The sequence below is a fragment of the Dictyostelium purpureum genome (assembly GCF_000190715.1).
Source record: "Dictyostelium purpureum unplaced genomic scaffold DICPUscaffold_40, whole genome shotgun sequence".
Taxonomy (NCBI): Eukaryota; Evosea; class Eumycetozoa; order Dictyosteliales; family Dictyosteliaceae; genus Dictyostelium; species Dictyostelium purpureum.
The window spans coordinates 15409-40393 of NW_003519377.1; the positions used below are offsets into that span (position 1 = coordinate 15409).

General features: G+C 25.8%; 7 protein-coding genes across 7 annotated transcripts in view; 3 read left to right on the top strand and 4 right to left on the bottom strand.

Moving 5' to 3' along the window:
* DICPUDRAFT_76145 (uncharacterized protein) overlaps window positions 1–533 on the top strand; it is a gene marked incomplete at both ends in the record, with an annotated part of 3953 nt that extends 3420 nt beyond the window's left edge. The window contains one exon of the mRNA XM_003285152.1: window positions 293–533. Within this exon, the coding sequence (XP_003285200.1) occupies window positions 293–533 (241 nt within the window). The remainder of the gene's footprint in view (window positions 1–292) is intronic.
* Window positions 534–1021: 488 nt separating this feature from the next.
* Window positions 1022–1517, top strand: DICPUDRAFT_91459 (uncharacterized protein). Its single transcript, XM_003285153.1, has one exon. The coding sequence runs from the start codon at window positions 1105–1107 to the stop codon at window positions 1477–1479; it is 375 nt and encodes a 124-aa protein (XP_003285201.1). The 5' UTR covers window positions 1022–1104; the 3' UTR covers window positions 1480–1517.
* Window positions 1518–2332: 815 nt separating this feature from the next.
* Window positions 2333–3690, top strand: DICPUDRAFT_91460 (uncharacterized protein). The gene is made up of 2 exons (XM_003285154.1): window positions 2333–2722; window positions 2796–3690. The coding sequence occupies exons 1-2, from the start codon at window positions 2664–2666 to the stop codon at window positions 3601–3603; spliced, it is 867 nt and encodes a 288-aa protein (XP_003285202.1). The 5' UTR covers window positions 2333–2663; the 3' UTR covers window positions 3604–3690.
* A 135-nt stretch (window positions 3691–3825) lies between these two features.
* On the bottom strand, window positions 3826–12178 carry DICPUDRAFT_149063 (uncharacterized protein; the record flags this gene model as incomplete). The annotated part of the gene is made up of 2 exons (XM_003285172.1): window positions 3826–11465; window positions 11548–12178. 2 exons carry the CDS (start codon window positions 12176–12178, stop codon window positions 3826–3828), a joined length of 8271 nt encoding a protein of 2756 aa, XP_003285220.1.
* A 1474-nt stretch (window positions 12179–13652) lies between these two features.
* Window positions 13653–20748, bottom strand: DICPUDRAFT_149064 (uncharacterized protein; the record flags this gene model as incomplete). Its single annotated transcript, XM_003285173.1, has 2 exons — window positions 13653–20032; window positions 20118–20748. 2 exons carry the CDS (start codon window positions 20746–20748, stop codon window positions 13653–13655), a joined length of 7011 nt encoding a protein of 2336 aa, XP_003285221.1.
* A 1476-nt stretch (window positions 20749–22224) lies between these two features.
* On the bottom strand, window positions 22225–23583 carry DICPUDRAFT_28991 (uncharacterized protein; the record flags this gene model as incomplete). Its single annotated transcript, XM_003285174.1, has 1 exon — window positions 22225–23583. The coding sequence occupies one exon, from the start codon at window positions 23581–23583 to the stop codon at window positions 22225–22227; it is 1359 nt and encodes a 452-aa protein (XP_003285222.1).
* A 30-nt stretch (window positions 23584–23613) lies between these two features.
* DICPUDRAFT_29016 (uncharacterized protein) lies at window positions 23614–24885 on the bottom strand (the record flags this gene model as incomplete). Its single annotated transcript, XM_003285175.1, has 1 exon — window positions 23614–24885. A coding segment is annotated over one exon (1272 nt), but the record flags the coding sequence as incomplete, so codon positions are not given.
* Window positions 24886–24985: the final 100 nt, after the last annotated feature.

The window sequence follows — 24985 nt, forward strand, 5'->3', positions numbered from 1 at the left end:
GAAGGGTTCTTTTTTCATTGTGGAGAAAATCGGCGCCTCCTTTTGAGTTGAACTAAGTCTCATTGTAAGCAGAAGGTTGAAACACGGCTTGCTCGGCATCAATAGGGACAACTGGATTTATTTAATATGTGGGACTGATGTTCGTTTCCCATATTTTGGTGGGGCGGAAGGATGGTGGTGTGATTACCCCCCACCCCCCCAAAAACCCCTCATCACCATCAGTAATTCCATCAATGTCATTATCATCTTTAACCACAACCACCTCAACCACAACAGATAACGATAACCCTAGATGGACTGATCAAGAAAGGGAACTATTCAATATAGCAGCAAATAAATTTGGTTCTGATTTTAAATCAATTGCAGATTACATTTCAACTAAAAGTGTGAGTCAATGTAGAAGTTATTATTATAATTCAAAAAGAAAACAATCGATTTCAAATTCAACCTCTTCGTCATCAAATAATTTATTACCAATACCAAAAATAGAAAGAGAAAGAGAAAAAGACAAAGACAAAGATAAAAAGAATTAAATTAAATTAAAATAAAATTGTACAATTTATGGAGCAATTAAATGAAGAACCCAATGGAGTGTCCAGCAGGTCCTAGTTGAAAAAAAAGTTCCGATGAAAATATGTTATTTTCGATGAATAAAAAAATAATTTAATATAAAGTCTTTTTTAAAATTATATTTATTTTATTTTTAAAGTCTAAAAAATTTTCAAAAAACTTAGTAGTTTTGCTTTCGTTTAATTATTTCAATCGAGGATGACCAATGCAATATTTTGAATATTATTTTTTTTAAATGATTTTTAATAATAATATGTCCATTGATAATTATTAATATTTTTGGTAGCTAATGAATTTATCCTTGGATCTGAAAGAAAAAAAATAAATTAAAATTAAATAAATAAATTAAAATTAAAATTAAAAAAATATAAATAAATTAAAATTAAAAATAAATTAAAATTAAATATTAAAAAAATAAAATTTTTTTCCTGTTATTTCAAACTTGGTTTGACAATATAATAAAATATTTTTAATTTATTTTATTTATTTTTCAAATTATTAATAATATAGTTATATTAAATATAAAACAAAATAATGAATATTCAAAAAGCGCAGTGCCCTCATCCTTATCATGACCCTAGTATTAACTGTGAACGTATTTCCAGCTGGGGTAAAATAATCTTTGAAGTTCCACTAGAGAAAGGTTGTACTATTGATTGTCTCCAAAAATACCTTGAAATGTTAGATGACGAGGTTAAAATATTTGAAAACGTTGCAAAGGTTTACAGATCCCTAAAAATTGAACCAGATGGTACTCTCCCCGAATTCGAGTTTAATGATGTAATTAATTACTACATGGGTGAATTTGAACGATTGAAAAATAAAAATATTCAAGATTTGTTCAATACAAACATATCAGAATTGGAGTTTCCAGGTATACCAAAAGCCAAAGATAACATAAAACTTTAGAAACACCAATAATAAAAATAAAAAGGTTTTTATTTTATAATTTTCAATATTTTATTTTCTTCAGATATATTATTTTGTTGTGTGGAGTTTTCATATTCCACCATAACTGTAGATTTCCCTTTTACCTATGTTTTTTACTTCTTTATTATATTTTTCTATTTAATTCATAAAATCGTTTATATTTAGTTGGAAAAATTTAGATAATTATCTTTTTGATATCAATTAAAATTCTTGTTACTTTCGATAAAATCTACATCAGCATTATTTCGGTTTTTTTTTTTAACTTCACTTGTTTATAATTGTTTATATTGTTTTTGGTATTATTGTTGTGAAACTCATTCTCTAAAGTTCTAATTGCTTTATCTCAATCTTTTTAAAATTATGATAATTTTATAAAAAAAAAAAAAAAAAATAAAACAATGTTGGTAATTATAATTTAAAATATTTAATTTTTTGTTTTTTTGTTTAAATTTGTTTTTATTTTATTTTTTTTTAATTTTTTTTTATGAATTATTATAATAATCACTTTAGAATAGCGGAGTAGAGATAATTCTAAATATTAAAACTCTGAAAGTTTCAAAACTATGAAATTATTATTCTTTTTCTAGATTGATGTTATAATGCGTGACCAAATTGAGTTTTTTTTTGAATTTTTTTTCAGTTATTTTTTTGATTTCTATAGAATTAATTTCTTTTCGTTTTTTTTTTTATTTTAAATTAAAAAAAAAAAATAAATAAAAAATAAAAATTAATTTTTTTTATTTTTTTTTAAATTTTTTTAAATTTTTTTAATTTCACCCATTGCTATTTAATTATTTTTCTTTTACTATTTATTACTGTTAAATATAAAGAATTATTTTATTATATATCCATAAAAAATATATTTATATATTTTTTTTTTTTTTAAAATTTTAAAATTTTTTTTTTGTGTAACATTCAATAAAATTATATAATTACTACTTAAATACAATAGATCTATCTATATTATAACAATTGTAATATACTTTTTTTTTTCTATTAATATAAAAAATAGGAAAATAAATACATTGTTTTTTTTAAAAAAGAATAAACATTTATTATAGTATATATATTAATAAATATAAATAAAATAAAAAAATAAAAAAAAAGATATATTAAGTTTTTATTATTTTTAAAAAAAAATATAAAAAATAAATAATTTAAAAATGGATTCAATTAAAAGTCAAGATTATTATTGGGGCCGTGTAACATCTAATATAGATTGGTATGTGTTAAGAGGATAAAATTGTTTTGAATGAATCATCGTATATTAATTTTATTTTTTTATAATAATTCAGGTGCGAAAATAATTATGAAATATCACCATATATTTGCGAATTTTATAATACATTTTCGAGTTTTGTTATTAGTGCATTTGGAATTTATGGTATTTATTTAATGATGTCGGCATCGTCAAGAGATCAACAATTGTTTGAACATATAAAGATTTTAAAGAAATTAAATATTAGAACTCAGCTTATACTTTCATACACATCTTTATTCCTAGTTGGTGTTGGTAGTGCATTTTATCATGCAACATTGTTATATGAAAATCAATTATTTGATGAATTCCCAATGTTGTTAACTGCAGCAACTTTTATTTACTCAATGTTAACAATCGATCCAGTAGATAAAGAAAAAGACCCAAAATGGTATATATTTATGCGTAAATACCTTCCAATTGGATTATCTTCATATGTTATTGCAGTTGCCATCACAATTTCAATTATTCGTGATTGCCCAACTATTCTTCAAGTTGCATTTGGTTTCCTCATTTGCTCAAATGTTGTACTTTCTCACTTTTATGCTCGTAAAATTAAAATTCCACTCAGCGAAAGTAACCCAAAGAAGTTCTTACTCTTTTGTTGTATTTCAATGTTATCCGCATATTTCTCTTGGCTCATTGAAAGAAAACTTTGTAGTAATGGCAATGTTATCCCAGGTATTCAATTACATTCAGTTTGGCATGCATTAACTGGCTTGGCTGGATTTTACTTTGTTCAATTCTATTTGTCAGCTTGTCTCGAAAAGCATGGATATAAAACTCAAATAAATTGGAATTATGGAGTAGCTTCAGTAAGAGGTTTCATTAAATCTTCAATGTAAAAACAATAATTAAATAATATATATGATATTAATATCAAAAACGGTCTCAAAATTCAATTATATTTTATTGAATTCTCTTTTTTTTTTTAAAAAAAATAAACATTTAAAAAAAAATAATAAAAATAAATAAATAAAAGTAATAAATTATATATTTATAAATAAATAATAAAAAAAAAATTTCTTCGTTTTTAATTTTATATTTTGGACTAAAATGAAATTATTTTATTTAAAATAAAAATTTAAATGATTTTTTATCATATTGATTGTAACAAATGAATCATTGTAGTTTGAATTCATTGATTCTAATAATTTGATAGTTGAACTGGTTGCTTTTAGATTTGGTGTGAAATATTTTCTTTGTGGTTCTAAAAATAATATTTTACTACAGGATTCATTTTTTGATTCAATTAATCTTGATTTCCAATCATTGTAGTCAAGTTTTTGTAAATTAAATTCTTTTGAAAGTTGTTCTAATACATCGCCGATTTTGAATGTGTCACTGATTAAGTTGTATGTTTTGGAGGAGTTGTTTTCCCAACAGTTTGCATTTAATATCATTTTGCATACATTGTCGGAAATCCAAGTAATTGGTGCCAAATTAGTTAAAACTTTAAATTGGTCTGGATATATTTTTAATTTATAACAAGCATGGATAAATAGTTGTATAAGGTCATTTTTATTTCCGATGCCAGTGGATGGATTTGCAAATATAAATGGTAATCTTAATATAATTGATGGTATTCCTCTGTTTGAAGCTTCTCTGACTAAATATTCTGAAACGATTTTAGATTGACCATAACCGTTTTCACATTGTTCAATTTGGTCGACTGATGGTATGAATGAGTCTTCAAATTCTTCTTTTTGAATATTTGTGAATATTGAAAATGATGAAATGTGAATAATTGGTTTAATTAGTTTTTCATTGTGGCTTGCAAATTTAAGCATTTCATATGTTGATGCAACGTTAATTGGTTTACATTCTGAATATGGAGATATTAAATTGGTATAGGCACCGCAATTTATAATTAAATTGATATTCGAAGCTATATTATTATATTGTTCATCTTGAAGGCCAAATTGTTGAATGGAAATATCACCTAAAATAATTTCAATCTTTTTAAATTCATTTGCTGTTATTTGTTCATATAATCCATGATATTTTAAGTTGTTTATAATTGTTTCTAATGCTTCATTATTTGATTTTTTATTTCTAACTAAACAATAGATTTTTGAGCAATTTGATCTTTTTAATAAATTCGATAACAAATAAACACCTAAATAACCAGATGTACCAGTTAAAAGGACATTTAAGTCATTTGCTAAAAGTTTGTTAAAATCTATTGAAGTATTTGCCAAATTTTTGACTGTGTTGTTTAATTTAATTTCTTTTTCCCAAAACTCTCTATTGTTATTGTTGCTAATTATCTTTTGATTATTTGGTTTTACATTATTGGTTTTTTTATTTTTATTATTATTATTATTGCCATTTAGAGATTTCAAAATATTTTGGATAATCACACCAATTGTTAGGGTTTGCAATTGTGAAATTGTAAATAGGTTTTGAGTGTAGTTTGAATCTATAAAGTTTTTAAGTGAAATTATAACCATAGAGTCTGATCCAAGATCAATTAAACGGCAGTCATGATTGATTTTTGATGCTTCAATTGTTAAGAGTTCTGAAATTTTATCAATTACTATTTGAGTTGCTCCTGAGTCTTCACCAGATAGTTGTTTGTTTTTAGATTGAATTGCATTTGAAATAAAATCAATTTTGCTGTTGGCTGGTTTGTTTGCGTAACTATCGATAGAGTCATTGAAAATGTTTACAGAAAGACTGTTGGAGATTTCTTGATTTTGAATAAAAAGATCTAGAGATCCTAATAATAGATTTACAGTAATTGGTGTAAAACCCATGTTTTCAATAAATCTTGCAATTGAACGTTGTTTTGAAATAAAACCTGCAGTTTCGAAAAGACCCCAAAATGTTGAAATTGCTGGTAAACCTAATGATCTTCTGTGTCTTGCAAGTGCATCTAAAAAGTAATTTGAACTTGTATATCCAACTTGAATTGGTGATCCAAAAATTGCAGTAACTGAGGAAGCTAATATAAATTGTTTTAATTCCCATTGTTTCTCTAATGATAAGTTGTGTAGATTCATTGCTCCAAACGATTTTGCGCTTAATGATGCATATAAATCGTTTTTACTGACTTCTAATGGTTCGTGATTAACATATTGAAAAGCGAAATGGAAAATAGATTCCACTTGACCAATATGTTTATTTTCAAAATAGATTTCTTGTATTGATTTTTTGATAGACTCATATTCACCAATATCACAACTCTTAAATATATATTTGATATTATTCTTTGAACCGCTAACGAGTTTTTCAATTTCCCATCTTTTCTTCGATTTTGATAAAATAATTATAGTTTCGACAGATGTTGAGAATTTTGAAATCCATTTTAATATTTCTAAGATAAGACCTGTTTGACCAGAAACTAAAACAGTTTTACCTAAACTTTCATGGTTGATTTTATAATCTGGTTTTAAACAGTTGTAGTCTTGATTATTATTTTCTAAAAGAGGAGTTAAAACATCACTATCCATTTTAACTGAGATTTTACCAATAAGTTTCCTTTCATTGATAAATTCAATAGCCTCTTTGACATTGTTAACTGAAAATTCTTTAATTGGTAGAAGTTCCAAACCTTGGGTTGAAAAACCATATGATAGTTGTTTTAATAGAATTCTAATTGGTTCACTATTTAATCTAGACATCTCCACAGCATGGTAACCAATATTGTATTTGAATTTGTTATAATCGGTGTATTCATGTGGATTTAAATGTGTTACTGAAACATCTACAACTCTACCGCCCTTACATAAACATTTAAAGTTTGCATCCATAAATTCATTTGAAAATGTGTTTAAAATTAAATCTACACCATCTTTTTGAGAGCCAAGTTGTTTTAGTTTCTGTTTGATTTCTTTTACATAGTTAATATTTCTTGTGGAGTAAATACCTGTAATTAATGATCCATAATGTTCTCTTAGATAATCTTCTTTTTCTTTTGAACCAACAGTAACAAACAAGTGTGATTTAAATCCTTTCCATTTTAAAATATTGAGTGCAGATAAACCGACACCACCTGTACCAGTATGTATTAAAACAGTCTCTTTTTCTTCAATATTTAAATTACCAATATTAAAAAGACAGTAAAGAGAGGTCATGTAAACAACAGGAATTGATGAGGCTTCAACAAAACTAATATTGTTTGGTTTGGTGAAAATATTATTTTTGTGAGGATATATATGAGTAGAGGCCGCACATGTTGAATAGCCAAATACTTGATCACCAATTTTATATTCGGTAACATTATCACCAATTCTTGTAATAATTCCTGAAAACTCGAAACCAAATTCTGGGTCACTAATATCTCCTTTTGAATTAATAAGTTCTGCTGGAACTAAACCACGATAAATTAAGTTATCTTTGAAATTGATACAAAATGCTTCAGTTTTAACCTCTACATAGTCTGGGTTTAGTACTTTTTTTGGGGCTAATTTGTATTGAAGATTTGGATCAAGTTTTGCTAATAATCCATTGTTTTCTTGATACGATGTTGATTTAAATTTGGCTTTTAAATTTGATTCTTTTTTAATTCTTTCAAAATATGGAATGTTTTTTCTAATTAAATATTCAGAATGTTGATATGTGCTTGTTAAACATTCAATATTTTCGATTACATTGTTTGAAAGTAATGATTCATTATCAAAGTCAATTGAAAATAGTCTGAGATCAATAAATTCTTCGAAATAACGTCTTGCACCGATTACAGCTGAACATGTATAGTTGAGTGCTTCTTTTTGACAATATGTAGAAACTATTATGTGTTTTGTTGATAGTTTATTTTTTAATAGATGTTGATTAATATTAACATAGTCCAATGTAACTCTGGCAATATCATTTTGATTTTTAATTTGATTAATGGTTGTAATGAAATAAATTACTGAGTTATCTGTGATTTTTGATGAGTGTAAATTAAATTCATCTATATTTGGAATGAGAAAAATTCTTTTATCTTTATATGACATTTTTAGTCTTTTGCTATTTTGGGATTTGCTTATATTTGATTTGCTATATGAGTTTTGAATGGTTTCAATAAATTTGTTTGATTCATTTGAGCTATTTTCACCGAAAATAAAAATATTATCATATATTGGAATTGAGTTATTATTTGATAAAACTGATGGTTTTTGTGAAATTGTAATTGGATTGATAAAGTTATTAAATTCAAAACCAATTTCATTTAATTCTTCGTCACTTTGATTACTGTTATGAATTAAATATCCTTTTGGATTTAAAATGTTGAATATTTCAGTGTCTTTGATTAGTTTTGATGTTGTTTGTAATTGTTTTGGTAAAATTATAATATCATAGTAGTTGCATTTTAATTGTTGTTTTTCAATTAATGCTTGATTTAAATTAATTTCTTTTAATAATAAACTTCCATTAAATGATGGTAGTTGTGATTTGATATCTTTAATTTCTTGGTTGGATTCTAAACCGATTGAAAACTCAATATCAATTTCTGAATTGTTTGATAGTGTTGTGTTGATCAAATTGATGATATTTGTTGATAGTTCATAGTTATTTGATATTTGAAGTATTCTGAATATTGCTTTTTCATTTTTAATTGGTATAATTGAATTTTCAATGATTGTTAGAATATTGTTGTCATAATCTGGATTATTGAATGATAAGTTATTGAGTGTTGATTTTTGGACTAATGAATCACGTTCTTGCCAATACATTGAAAATAGTTCATTGTTTGGATTTTGGATTTGCAATGGATCTCTAATTGGTATTAATGATGTACATACAACTTTATCTGCTTCAATGATGACAGTACCATCATCTAACATAATTTTGAGTGATGAAGTTAAAGATTCTCCAAATTTACCTAAAAACTCTGAATAACAATAGATATGTGTATGATTTGAAATATCGCTTGGAATATTTGTGGAATAGATTCTGTAGTCTTCGACTCTATCCAATACAATTTGACATGGATCTTCGATATATGATAGGAAACCATGAAGTGTTGTATCAATAATTGATGGATCTAGGAATGACTTTTTAAAGCTTGTAATTGATGGATTTAATGATATCTTTGAAAATGTGCATCCATCGCCTTGATAGCATTCTTCAACTCTCTTGAAATGATTTAAGTATGATAATCCGGTTTTAGATTTGATGTGTGTGTATAATTCATCTTTTGAAAGTTTTGTGTTGCCACATTTTAATTTTAATTTCTCAAAATTAAGTTTTTCAATTGGTGTTTCAAAATTGAAAACATGAATTTTACCAAGAGATGTTTCTACCCATTCATTCTTGTCTTTGAAGCTAAAACTAACTTTGTATTCATTTCTTGAGGTTTTTGTTATTGATGTTTGTAAATGTTTGACTTCTTTTTCTTTTAAGATTAAAGGTGTCTTAAATTCTAAATATGGTATAATAAAATCTTTAGAGTTGAAAATTGATACAAGGCTATCAATATATCCACAACCTGGGAAGTAATATTTATCTTTTACAACGTGTCCTTTTAAATATTCAAATGGTGGTCTATTGATATCTATAAATGATTCGTAGATAGTTTGATTTGAGTTGATGGAGAACCCTTTTTGATCAATTGATGGTCCTTCAGTTCTGGCTTTGAGAGATCTATCACTTTCTGACCAATATTGATTATTATCCCATTGATATCTTGGTAGGATTGATGTATTTGATATTACTGATGGTAAATAAATATCTTCATTTATAAACTGTGATTTAAAATTGACATTATAGCCTTTGCAATATAGTTGTGAAATTGTGTTTTGAATTTCTTGAGTATCATCTTTGTTTTTATTTAACGAGCTTATTACTGTTATTGAATCTTCACTAAAATAATTTGATTCTTTTGGTATCATTTGTTTGATATAATATGATAAAGTTGGATGTGGTGAAATCTCTAAAAATATTGCTCTATTGTTTTTATTTTGAGTTTCAATATGATTGAATATATTTTCAATTGCTTTACTAAACATTACTGGTTCTCTAATATTTGAATAGATATAATGTGAAGCAGGAGGTTCAATTTCATTATTACCAAATAGTTCACCTGTTACTGTTGAAAATGTTGGAATAGTTGGTTTGTTATATTTAATTTGTTTTAAAGAATAAACAAGATCCTTTATACTTTCTTGAGCTGATGAATGGAATGCTGTTTGTGCACCAAGAAATGCTGAGAATATACCGTTTGATTTTGATTCGTTATGAATTTCAATTAGTTTAGCTTCATTACCTCCGACAACAATCGATGAAGGTGAGTTATAGCAACAAATTGTAATATCTGGATATCTAGATGAATACTTTTGATTGAATTGTTCTTCACTAATATTAATTACAAGCATTCTTGAATTTAAAGATTTATCTTGATTATTTGTTACTGTTAAACTTTGTATTCTTGCTCTTTGGTAAGCTAAAAAGCAGGCTTCTTCTAAATTGATCATACCAGAACAAAATGTGGATGCCAACTCACCAAAAGAGTGACCAACGATAATAGATGGTTTAATTCCCCAATGTTTATATAGTTCTATTAATGAAAATTGAACGATAAATAATGATGTTTGAGCGATTAATGGATCGTTAATTGATTTCTTATCTGTGGGGTCGATTGATCTAAGTTTTTCTAAAATATTGAATCCAGCGTGTTTGCTCAATTTTTCATTTATCATATCCATTGATTTTCTAAATATTGTATTGTTTTCATATAGTTTGAGTGCCATGCTGGTGTATTGAGGGCCTTGACCACACATAACAAAAATAATTTCTGGATTTGAGTGTTTGTGTAAAATATTGTATGATTTATTACTTGAGGTTTTGATTTGATTTTTAAAGTTATCATTGAAACTATTCCAATCTTTGGCACTGATAACTGATCTTTGTAAAAAGTTTGGTGATTTACAAAATACTTGATGTTTAATGAAATCGTTAAATTCAATTTTGTTTGAATAGTTGGATATATTATTTAAAATTTTTGATTTGTAGTCTTCTAATGATGTTTTTGAATTTGCAGAAAATGGAATTAAATAGTTTATTTCATTTTTTGATTTTTGAGATGTTTGTAGTTGTAATTGTTGATTATATTCTTTTAAGATTATACAAACATTTGAACCTGTTGCGCCGAAATTATTTACACCGATTGTTACTAATTTGTTTTTTGGGAATGGAGTTAGGTCTGTTACAACTTTGATATTCCATTCATTAAACTTTATATTTGGATTTGGGTTATTAAAGTGAATGTTTGGTGCAAATTGACGATGTTTGAACATTAAGCAGCATTTAATGATTGATGCAACACCTGATGCAGGTTCTAAATGACCAATGTTGGACTTTACTGAACCAATTAATAATGGAGAGTTGTTTGAACGATGATCTTTTAATGACATTGATATTGCTTCAGTTTCTATTGGATCACCTGTTGGAGTACCAGTACCATGGCACTCAAAGTAGTCAATATCACTTGGGTTTGTTTTACTGTCTAATAATACTTTTTCAAGATTTGCATTTTGTGCATATTTGGATGGTGCGAAAAATGTTGTTTTGTTGAAAGTACCATCGGCATTAGAGTTTGCACCTTTGATAACGCAGTATATATTGTTGCCATCTTTGATGGCATTTGATAATTTTTTTAATACAAGCACACCACAACCTTCTGCACGTACAAACCCATCTGCAGCAGAGTCAAATGTTTTACAATACCCCCCGGCGCCTGCCATGTTTAGATATGATACAGCTTTTGTGTATAGTGTATCTATTATAAAAAAGGGATATACAGAGTTAGTATTGGTTATATTGATTAAAAGGGAATTAAAATAATAAAACATTATAATTACCTATTATTAAATTGGAACCACCGACAATTGAATATTCAGAGTCTCCATTGACAATGGATTTATAACCAAGATGTATTGCATTTGAAGAGCTTGAGCAGGCAGTATCTAAAGTTAACGATTGACCACGAAAATCGAAACAGTATGAAATACGATTTGACATTGTATGTAAATTACTAATTAAAGAATTGATACTATTATCTTTTTCAGTATAGGCTGTCATTTTATAGTCTATAGTGGTGGCACCGATGTACACACTAGTGTTGGTACCTCTCATTCCTTGTATTGGGTCAAGACCTGCATCTTCCAATGCTTCGAATGTTGATTTGAGTAACAGTCTTTGTTGTGGATCAGTTATTCCCAACTCATTTGGAGCAATACCGAATAATAATGGGTCAAATGATTTCCATTCATCAATTGATACCAATCCAGCATTTTTACTTTTTATTTCTCCTGTATAAACATGATTTTCGCTCCATCTTTGATATTCTTGTGTAGCGTCAACAATACCATTGAATTTATTTTTTAAATTTTCCCAAAACTGGTCAGGTGTATTAGAATCACCTGGTAAACGAAATCCAACACCAATAATTGCTACATCTTCACTATTATTATCTAAATTATAGTTATCCATTTTTTAATAAAAAAATCTTAAATTTAGTTCTATATTCTAATGTTTAATAATTGTTTGACTAATTTTTTTAAAACTATTAAAACAAAATTGTTGGAATAATAAAAGAAAAAAAAAAATATATATATATTTATATATTGATTTTATTTTTTATTTATCTTTTAAAATATAAAAATCTTTTCTCTTTATTGGTTATTAAAACTGACATATTTAATTTTATACATACCTTAATGAGCAAAAGATAATACTAACATGATTTTAGTGCTCGTAGTTATACAGAATAAATAAAAAAATAATTTATATAGTTTGGTTAAAACAACCTAAAATAGTTTTAATGCTTTTGAATAGATGGGTTATTATTTTAAAAGATATTGTACAAAAGGGATGATATGCTTTACTAATTTTAAAAACATGATAATAAAAAAAATAAAATAAAACAAAATAAAAAAAAAAGTATTATGAATAACAGATGGAGATTTATAAGTGCATATATATGTATATATGTACTTTTTTAATTATTTATATTAAAAAAAAACCGTGTGGAAATCTTTAGATTAAAAATTAATATAATTGTGCATATGTGTTAAAAAAAATTAAAATTTTTAAAAAAAAAAATAAAAAAAAAATATTTTTGTGTAAAAAATAATTAAAATTAAATAATAATAATTATTTTTACTAATTTATATTTTTATTTTAAGGTCTTCTTTTAGTTATAATGTGGCTTGAATTTCATCCATTTTAAAAAATACTTATAAGATTATTGGTTCTTTTTTTTACTTTTAATCTATGTAGATAATACTATAAATTATTATAATTCTTAACTTTGATCTAAAATCCCAGTAGTTTACGATTTTAGATCAAAGTTTTATCTGTACAGTAATAAAATCTATATAGCAGGAGGGTGGATTTTATATATTTTTATAAAATATAGCTTTATTTATAATATTATTTTTTCTATTTAAAAAGGGTTTGGTACAATATCATGATATATATTGAATTAAAGTAATCCAATAAGAAAGTTTAAAGAATCAAGCTACCAAGAAAAGTCTTAAAATTTCTCATCTTGACTATTCTTTATTTTATAGATTATAAATATAAATTCAATATTAATTTACTATATAATTAGATACAATAAATAAAATAAATAAAATAAAATAAAATAAAATAAAATAAAATAAAATAAAATAAAATAAAAAAGTAAATAATAATAAAATAAATGAATAATTAAATCATTGATCATAAAAGTTTTTTTTTTTTATTTTTAGAGTTTTTTATTTGTTTATTTATATGTTTTTTACTTTGTTGAGATAATATATTAAAATAAAATAAAGTTTTATTTGAAATGTTAATTAATATGGTTTCTTATCATATTGATTGTTATAAATGAAACATTTTAAATTCATTGATTATAATAATTTGATAGTTGAACTGGTTGTTTTTAAATTTTATGTGAAAAGGGATTTGTGTGGGTCTAAAATTAATTATTTTGATTATTTGGTTTTAAATCATTGGTTTTTTTATGATTATTATTATTGCCACTTTGAGATTTCAAAATATTTTGGATTATCCCACCAATAGTTAGGGTTTGCAATTGTGAAATTGAAAATAGGTTTTGAGCGTAGTTTGAATCTATAAAGTTTTTAAGTGAGAGCATAACCATAGAGTCTGATCCAAGATCAATTAAACGGCAATCATGATTGATTTTTGATGCTTCAATTGTCAAGAGTTCTGAAATTTTATCAATTACTTTTTGAGTTGCTCCTGAGTCTTCACCAGATAGTTGTTTGTTTTTAGATTGAATTGCATTTGAAATAAAATCAATTTTGCTGTTGGCTGGTTTGTTTGAGTAAATATCGATAGAGTCATTGAAAATGTTTACAGTAAGACTGTTGGAGATTTCCTGATTTTGAATAAAAAGATCTAGAGATCCTAATAATAGATTTACAGTAATTGGTGTAAAACCCAAGTTTTCAATAAATCTTGCAATTGAACGTTGTTTTGAAATAAAACCTGCAGTTTCGAAAATACCCCAAAATGTTGAAGTTGCTGGTAAACCCAATGACCTTCTGTGTCTTGCAAGTGCATCTAAAAAGTAATTTGAGCAAGTATATCCAGCTTGAATTGGTGATCCAAAAATTGCAGAAACTGAAGAAGCTAATATAAATTGTTTTAATTCCCATTGGTTTTCTAATGATAAGTTGTGTAGATTCATTGCTCCAAACGATTTTGCGCTTAATGATTCATATAAATCGTTTTTACTGACTTCTAATGGTTCATGTTTAACATATTGAAAAGCGAAATGGAAAATAGATTCCACTTGACCAATATATTTATTTTCTAAATAGATTTCTTGTATTGATTTTTTGATAGACTCATATTCACCAATATCACAACTCTTAAATATATATTTGATATTATTCTTTGAACCATTAATGAGTTTTTCAATTTCCCATCTTTTCTTCGATTTTGATAAAATAATTATAGTTTCGACAGATGTTGAACATTTTGAAATCCATTTTAATATTTCTAAGATAAGACCTGTTTGACCAGAAACTAAAACAGTTTTACCTAAACTTTCATGGTTAATTTTATAATCTGGTTTTAAAAAGTTGTAGTCTTGATTATTATTTTCTAAAAGAGGAGTTAAAACATCACTATCCATTTCAACTGAGATTTTACCAATAAGTTTTCTCTCGTTCATAAATTCGATTGCTTCTTTGATATTATTAGCTGAAAATTCATTAATTGGTATAAGTTCCAAACCTTGGGTTGAAAAACCATCATATAATTTCTTTAATAGCATTTTAAATATTTCATTAGGTAATTTTAATAACTCCACAGCATGATAAACTACATTGTATTTAAATTTGTTAAAATCGGTGTATTCGTGTGGATTTAAATGTGTTGTTGAAACATCTACAATTCTACCACCTTTTGATAAACATTTAAAGTTTGCATCCATAAATTCATTTGAAAATGTGTTTAAAATTAAATCTACACCATCTTTTTGAGAGCCAAGTTGTTTTAGTTTTTGTTTGATTTCTTTTACATAGTTAATATTTCTTGTGGAGTAAATACCTGTAATTAATGATCCATAGTGTTCTCTTAGATAATCTTCTTTTTCTTTTGAACCAACAGTAACAAACAAGTGTGATTTAAATCCTTTCCATTTTAAAATATTGAGTGCAGATAAACCGACACCACCTGTACCAGTATGTATTAAAACACTTTCATTTTCTTCAATATTTAAATTACCAATATAAAAAAGAGAGTAAAGTGAGGTCATGTAAACAATAGGTATGATTGAAGCTTCAACAAAACTAATATTGTTTGGTTTGATGAAAATATTGTTTTTGTGAGGATAAACATGAGTAGAGGCCGCACATGTTGAATAGCCAAATACTTGATCACCAATTTTATATTCGGTAACATTATCACCAATTCTTGTAATAATTCCTGAAAATTCGAAACCAAATTCTGGATCACTAATATCTCCTTTTGAATTAATAAGTTCTGCTGGAACTAAACCACGATAAATTAAGTTATCTTTGAAATTGATACCAATTGCTTCGGTTTTAACCTCTACATAGTCTGGGTTTAGTACTTTTTTTGGGGCTAATTTGTATTGAAGATTTGGATCAAGTTTTGCTAATAATCCATTGTTTTCTTGATACGATGTTGATTTAAATTTAGTTTTTAAATTTGATTCTTTTTTAATTCTTTCAAAGTATGGAATGTTTTTTCTAATTAAATATTCAGAATGTTGATATATGCTTGTTAAACATTCAATATTTTCGATTACATTGTTTGAAAGTAATGATTCATTATCAAAGTCAATTGAAAATAGTCTGAGATCAATAAATTCTTCGAAATAACGTCTTGCACCGATTACAGCTGAACATGTGTAGTTGAGTGCTTCTTTTTGGCAATATGTAGAAACAATTATGTGTTTTGTTGATAGTTTATTTTTTAATAGATGTTGATTAATATTAACATAGTCCAATGTAACTCTGGCAATATCATTTTGATTTTTAATTTGATTAATGGTTGTAATGAAATAAATTAATGAGTTATCTGTAATTTCTGATGAGTGTAAATTAAATTCATCTATATTTGAAATAACTAAAACGTTATTATTATATGATTTTTGAAGAATGTTAATAAACTTATTTGATTCAGATGAACCACTTTCACCAAAAATAAAAATATTATCATATATTGGAATTGAGTTATTATTTGATAAAACTGATGGTTTTTGTGAAATTGTAATTGGATTGATAAAGTTATTAAATTCAAAACCAATTTCATTTAATTCTTCGTCACTTTGATTACTGTTGTGAATTAAATATCCTTTTGGATTTAAAATGTTGAATATTTCAGTGTCTTTGATTAGTTTTGATGTTGTTTGTAATTGTTTTGGTAAAATTATAATATCATAGTAGTTGTATTTTAATTGTTGTTTTTCAATTAATGCTTGATTTAAATTAATTTCTTTTAATAATAAACTTCCATTAAATGATGGGAGTTGTGATTTGATATCTTTAATCTCTTGGTTGGATTCTAAACCGATTGAAAACTCAATATCAATTTCTGAATTATTTGATAGTGTTGTGTTGATCAAATTGATGATATCTGTTGATAGTTCATAGTTATTTGATATTTGAAGTATTCTGAATATTGCTTTTTCATTTTTAATTGGTATAACTGAATTTTCAATGATTGTTAGAATATTGTTGTCATAATTTGGATTATTGAATGATAAGTTATTGAGTGTTGATTTTTGTACTAATGAATCACGTTCTTGCCAATACATTGAAAATAGTTCATTATTTGGATTTTGGATTTGCAATGGATCTCTAATTGGAATTAATGATGTACATACAACTTTATCTGCTTCAATGATGACAGTACCATCATCTAACATAATTTTGAGTGACGAAGTTAAAGATTCTCCAAATTTACCTAAATACTCTGAATAGCTATAGATATGTGTATGATTTGAAATATCACTTGGAATATTTGAGGAATAGATTCTATAGTCTTCGACTCTATCTAATACAATTTGACATGGATCTTCGATATATGATAGGAAACCATGAAGTGTTGTATCAATAATTGATGGATCTAGGAATGACTTTTTAAAGCTTGTAATTGATGGATTTAATGATATCTTTGAAAATATGCATCCATCACCTTGATAACATTCTTCTACTCTCTTGAAATGATTTAAGTATGATAATCCGGTTTTAGATTTGATGTGTGTGTATAATTCATCTTTTGAAAGTTTTGTGTTTCCACATTTTAATTTTAGTTCCTCAAAATTAAGTTTTTCAATTGGTGTTTCAAAATTGAAAACATGAATTTTACCAAGAGATGATTCTACCCACTCATTGTTGTCTTTGAAGCTAAAACTAACTTTGTATTCGTTTCTTGAGGTTTTTATTATTGATGTTTGTAAATGTTTGACTTCTTTTTCTTTTAAGATTAAAGGTGCCTTGAATTCTAAATATGGTATAATAAAATCTTTAGAGTTGAAAATTGATACAAGGTTATCAATATATCCGCAACCTGGGAAGTAATATTTATCTTTTACAACGTGTCCTTTTAAATATTCAAATGGTGGTCTATTGATATCTATAAATGATTCGTAGATAGTTTGATGTGAGTTGATGGAGAACCCTTTTTGATCAATTGATGGTCCTTCAGTTCTGGCTTTAATAGATCTATCACTTTCTGACCAATATTGACTATTGTCCCATTGATATCTTGGTAGTATAGATGTATTTGATATTACTGATGGTAGATAAATATCTTCATTTATAAACTGTGATTTAAAATTGACATTATAGCCTTTGCAATATAGTTGTGAAATTGTGTTTTGAATTTCTTGAGTATCATCTTTGGTTTTATTTAATGAGTTTATTACTGAAATTGAATCTTCATTAAAATAATTTGATTCTTTTGGTATCATTTGTTTGATATAATATGATAAAGTTGGATGTGGTGAAATCTCTAAAAATATTGCTCTATTGTTTTTATTTTGAGTTTCAATATGATTGAATATACTTTCAATTGCTTTACTAAACATTACTGGTTCTCTAATATTTGAATAGATATAGTGTGAAGCTGGAGGTTCAATTTCATTATTACCAAATAGTTCACCTGTTACGGTTGAAAATGTTGGAATTGTTGGTTTGTTATATTTAATATGTTTTAATGAATAAACAAGATCCTTTATACTTTCTTGAGCTGATGAATGGAATGCTGTTTGTACACCAAGAAATGATGAGAATATACCGTCTGATTTTGATTCGTTATGAATTTCAATTAGTTTAGCTTCATTACCTCCGACAACAATCGATGATGGTGAGTTGTAACAACAGAGTTCAATATCTGGGTATCTAGATGAATACTTTTGATTGAATTGTTCTTCACTAATATTAATTACAAGCATTCTTGAATTTAAAGATTTATCTTGATTATTTGTTTCTGTTAAACTTTGTATTCTTGCTCTTTGGTAAACCAAATAACATACATCATCTAAGTCAAGCATACCAGAACAATAGGTTGAAGTTAACTCACCAAAAGAGTGACCAACGATAATAGATGGTTTAATTCCCCAATATTTATATAGTTCTATTAATGAAAATTGAACGATAAATAATGATGTTTGGGTAATTAATGGATTATTAATTGATTTCTTATCTGTGGGGTCGATTGATCTTAGTTTTTCTAAAATATTGAATCCAGCGTGTTTGCTTAACTTTTCATTTATCATATCCATTGATTTTCTAAATATTGTATTGTTTTCATATAGTTTGAGTGCCATGCTGGTGTATTGAGGGCCTTGACCACACATTACAAAAATAATTTCTGGATTTGAGTGTTTGTGTATAATGTTGTATGATTTATTACTTGAGGTTTTGATTTGATTTTTAAAGTTATCATTGAAACTATTCCAATCTTTGGCACTGATAACTGATCTTTGTAAAAAGTTTGGTGATTTACAAAATACTTGATGTTTAATGAAATCGTCAAATTCAATTTTGTTTGAATAGTTGGATAAATTATTTAAAATATTTGATTTGTATTCTTCTAATGATTTTTTTGAATTTGCAGAAAATGGAATCAAATAGTTTATTTCATTTTTAGATTTTTGAGATGTTTGTTTTTGTAATTGTTGATTATATTCTTTTAAGATTATACAAACATTTGAACCTGATGCGCCAAAATTATTTACACCGATTGTTACTAATTTGTTTTCTGGGAATGGAGTTAGGTCTGTCACAACTTTGATATTCCATTCATTAAACTTTATATTTGGATTTGGGTTATTAAAGTGAATGTTTGGTGCAAATTGACGATGCTTGAACATTAAACAGCATTTAATGATTGATGCAACACCTGATGCAGGTTCTAAATGACCAATGTTGGACTTTACTGAACCAATTAATAATGGTGAGTTGTTTGAATGATGATCTTTTAATGACATTGATATTGCTTCGACCTCTATTGGATCACCTGTTGGAGTACCAGTACCATGACACTCAAAGTAGTCAATATCACTTGGATTGGTTTTACTGTCTAATAATGTTTTTTCAAGATTTGCATGTTGTGCATGTTTTGATGGTGCAAAAAATGTTATTTTGTTGAAAGTACCATCTGTATTTGAGTTAGCACCTTTGATAACGCAGTATATATTGTTGCCATCTTTGATGGCATTTGATAATTTTTTTAATACAAGCACACCACAACCTTCTGCACGTACAAACCCATCTGCAGCAGCATCAAATGATTTACAATATCCGTCGGCACTTGTCATGTTTAGATATGTTACAGCTTTGGTGTATTGTGTATCTATTATAAAAAATGGTAATACAGAGTTAGTATTGGCTATATTGATTAATAGGGTATTGAAATAATAATAAAACATTATAATTACCTAGCATTAAATTGGAACCACCGACAATTGAATATTCACAGTCTCCATTGACAATGGATTTATAACCAAGATGTATTGCATTTGAAGAGGCTGAGCAGGCAGTATCTAAAGTTAACGATTGACCACGAAAATCGAAACAGTATGAAATACGAGTTGACATAATATTTAAATTAGTATTTAAAGAATTGATACTATTATCTTTTTCAGTATAAGCTGTCATTTTATAGTCTACAGTAGTGGCACCGATATATACACTAGTGTTGGTACCTCTCATTCCTTGTATTGGGTCAAGACCGGCATCTTCCAAAGCTTCAAATGTTGATTTGAGTAACAGTCTTTGTTGTGGATCAGTTATTCCCAAATCACTAGGAGCAACACCGAACAATAATGGGTCAAATGATTTCCACTCATCAATTGATACCAATCCAGCATTTTTACTTTTTATTTCCCCTGAATAAAAATGATTCTCGCTCCATCTTTGATATTCTTCTGTGGCGTCAACAATACCATTGAATTTATTTTTTAAATTTTCCCAAAACTGGTCAGGTGTATTAGAATTACCTGGTAAACGAAATCCAACACCAATAATTGCTACATCTTCACTATTATTATCTATATTATCGCTATACATTTTTAATAAAAAAATTTTAAATTTATTTCTATATTCTAATGCTTAATAACTGTTCAATTAATTTTTTAAAACAAAATTGTTGGAATAATAAAAGAAGAAAAAAAATATTTATATACTAATTTAAAAAAAATAAAAATAAAAAAAATAATATAAAACAAAATAAAAAAAAAAGTATTATGAATAACAGATGGAGTTTTATAATTGTATTTTTGTATGTTTATTTTTTAAATTATTAATATTTAAAAAATCGATGTAGAAATCCTTGAATCAATATGGTTGTGTATATGTGTAAAATTTTTTTTTTTTAATTACAGTGCCCGGAATATGCAGATTTCCCATATAAATTAACCCTAACCTTTATTAGATTTCCCATTTATAAATAACCCCCCATAACCTTTATTAAAAAAAGATTAACCAATAATAATTTTTATTTGAAGAAACTTTTAATTTTTAAAAATAAATAGTGTGAAATTAAAAAATTATAAAAAAATCTATATTTTTCCAAAGGGTGTCATTTATTTTGCAAAAAAAAAATTTAATTCAAAAAATTTCTTATTTTTTTTATTTTTCAAATAAAAAGTTTTTTTGATCCAGATTGATTTTTTACCACATTTTTATTTTAATATTTTACTTTTAAAGACTATTGGTTCTTATTTTGCTTGTAAACTGTGTAAAAATACACAGCAAATTTATATATTTTTTATAAAATATAAATTTAAATTAAAAATTAATTTACATTATAATTAAATATAATAAGATAAAATAAAAAGTTTTTGAAAAAAAAATGGTTGTTACATCTTTACCAATAATTAAAAATAATCTAATGAGGTCTTCTTCATATATGAACGCCTATCAAAAGAATTGAAAATAAAAAATAAATAAATATATATAAAAAATAACTAATTTATGTGTCCGTGGGGTAAACAAAATTTTAAAAAAAAATAAAAAAAAAACTAATAGAGGTGAACATATAAAAAAAAGTGTCATTTATCAAAAGTTATAGTTTTCATAGGTTTAAAATAAAATATAAATTAAAAAAAAACTTTTATTAAATAAATAAATAAATAAAAAATCGTTTTTTTTTAAAATTCAAATGTTAAACCATTTTGTTGACTGAGTTCTAATACTTCGATTGGTTGGTAAAACTGTTTGATTCGGAGGGGTTGTTTTCCAACAGTTTTCATTTTAAAGACATAATCCAATAAGAAAATGTAAAGAATTTAACTACCAAGGTAAATCAATAAAAATTTCTCATCTTGACTATCTTTATATAAATTATATTTTAAAAATAAAAAATTAATTAATAAATATATAATAAAAAATTAATTAATAAATATATAATAAAAAATTAATTTTTTAATATAATATAATAAAATAAAATAAAAAAGACAATAATAAAATAAATGAATTAAAGTTTTTATTTATTTTTATATGTTTCTAGTTTTTATCTTTGTTGTAATAAATATTAATAAAGTTTTATTTGAAATGAAAGTCAATATGTTTTTTTATCATATTGATTGTCACAAATGAATCATTGTAGTTTGAATTCATTGATTCTAATAATTTGATTGTTGAACGGGTTGCTTTTAGATTTGATGTGAAAAGGGATTTGTGTGGGTCTAAAATTAATATTTTATTACATGATTCATTCTTTGATTCAATTAATCTTGATTTCCAATCATTATAGTCAAGTTTTTGTAAATTAAATTCTTTTGAAAGTTGTTCTAATACATCACTGATTTTGAATGTGTCACTGATTAAGTTGTACGATTTGGATGAGTTGTTTTCCCAACAGTTTGCATTTAATAATATTTTGCATACATTATCTGATATCCAGGTTATAGGTGCTAAATTGGTAAGATTTATAAATTGATCTGGATATATTTTAAATTTGTAGCATTGTTGAATAAATAGTTGTACAAAGTCATTTTTATTTCCGATACCAGTGTATGGATTTGCAAATATAAATGGTAATCTTAATACAATTGATGGTATTCCTCTGTTTGAAGCTTCTCTGACTAAATATTCTGAAACGATTTTAGATTGACCATAACCGTTTTCACTTTGTTCAATTTGGTCGACTGATGGTATGAATGAGTCTTCAAATTCTTCTCTTTGAATATTTGTGAATATTGAAAATGATGAAATGTGAACAATTGGTTTAATTAGTTTTTCATTGTGGTTTGCAAATTTAAGCATTTCATATGTTGATGCAACGTTAATTGGTTTACATTCTGAATATGGAGATATTAAATTGGTATTGGCACCACAATTTATTATTAAATTGATATTTGAAGCTATATTATTATATTGTCCATCTTGAAGGCCAAATTGCTGAATGGAAATATCACCTAAAATAATTTCAATCTTTTTAAATTCATTTGCTGTTATTTGTTCGTATAATCTATGATATTTTAAGTTGTTTATAATTGTTTCTAATGCTTCATTATTTGATTTTTTATTTCTAACTAAACAATAGATTTTTGAGCAATTTGATCTTTTTAATAAATTCGATAACAAATAAACACCTAAATAACCTGATGTACCAGTTAAAAGGACATTTAAGTCGTTTGCTAAAAGATTGTTAAAATCTATCGAAGTATTTGCCAAATTTTTGACTGTGTTGTTTAATTTAATTTCTTTTTCCCAAAACTCTTTATTGTTATTGTTGCTAATTATCTTTTGATTAGTTTTTTTATTATTATTATTGCCATTTAGAGATTTCGAAATATTTTGAAGTAGTACACCAATTGTAAAAGTTTGTATTTGGGAAATTGTAAATAGGTTTTGAGTGTAGTTTGAATCTATAAAGTTTTTAAGTGAAATTATAACCATAGAGTCTGATCCAAGATCAATTAAACGGCAATCATGATTGATTTTTGATGCTTCAATTGTTAAGAGTTCTGAAATTTTATCAATTACTTTTTGAATTGCTCCTGAGTCTTCACCAGATAGTTGTTTGTTTTTAGATTGAATTGCATTAGAAATAAAATCAATTTTGCTGTTGGCTGGTTTGTTTGCGTAACTATCGATAGAGTCATTGAAAATGTTTACAGAAAGACTGTTGGAGATTTCTTGATTTTGAATAAAAAGATCTAGAGATCCTAATAATAGATTTACAGTAATTGGTGAAAATCCCAAGTTTTCGATAAATCTTGCAATTGAACGTTGTTTTGAAATAAAACCTGCAGTTTCAAAAAGACCCCAAAATGTTGAAATTGCTGGTAAACCTAATGATCTTCTGTGTCTTGCAAGTGCATCTAAAAAGTAATTTGAACTTGTATATCCAACTTGAATTGGTGATCCAAAAATTGCAGTAACTGAGGAAGCTAATATAAATTGTTTTAAATCCCATTGGTTTTCTAATGATAAGTTGTGTAGATTCATTGCTCCAAACGATTTTGCGCTTAATGATGCATATAAATCGTTTTTACTGACTTCTAATGGTTCGTGATTAACATATTGAAAAGCGAAATGGAAAATAGATTCCACTTGACCAATATCTTTATTTTCTAAATAAATTTCTTTAATTGATTGACTGATTGACTCATATTCGCCAATATCACAACTCTTAAATATATATTTGATATTATTCTCTGAACCATTAATGAGTTTTTCAATTTCCCATCTTTTCTTTGATTTTGATAAAATAATTATAGTATCGACAGATGTTGAGCATTTTGAAATCCATTTTAATATTTCTAAGATAAGACCTGTTTGACCAGTCACTAAAACAGTTTTACCTAAACTTTCATGGTTGATTTTATAATCTGGTTTTAAACAGTTGTAGTCTTGATTATTATTTTCTAAAAGAGGAGTTAAAACATCACTATCCATTTTAACTGAGATTTTACCAATAAGTTTTCTCTCGTTCATAAATTCGATTGCTTCTTTGATATTATTAACTGAAATTTCTTTAATTGGTATAAGTTCTAAACTCTGATTTGAAAAACCATCATATAATTCTTTTAATAGCATTCTAAATAATTTGTTATGTAGTTTTGATATCTCCACAGCATGGTAACCAATATTGTATTTGAATTTGTTAAAATCGGTGTATTCGTTTGCATTTAAATGTGTTACCGAAACATCTACAATTCTACCGCCTTTACATAAACATTTAAAGTTTGCATCCATAAATTCATTTGAAAATGTGTTTAAAATTAAATCTACACCATCTTTTTGAGAGCCAAGTTGTTTTAGTTTCTGTTTGATTTCTTTTACATAGTTAATATTC

Coding starts and splice junctions, on each gene's coding strand:
- DICPUDRAFT_91459 (XM_003285153.1), top strand. CDS start 1,105: ATGAATATTCAAAAAGCGCAGTGCCCTCATCCTTATCATGACCCTAGT.
- DICPUDRAFT_91460 (XM_003285154.1), top strand. CDS start 2,664: ATGGATTCAATTAAAAGTCAAGATTATTATTGGGGCCGTGTAACATCT. Junction 2,723..2,795: donor GTAACATCTAATATAGATTG/GTATGTGTTAAG, acceptor ATAATAATTCAG/GTGCGAAAATAATTATGAAA.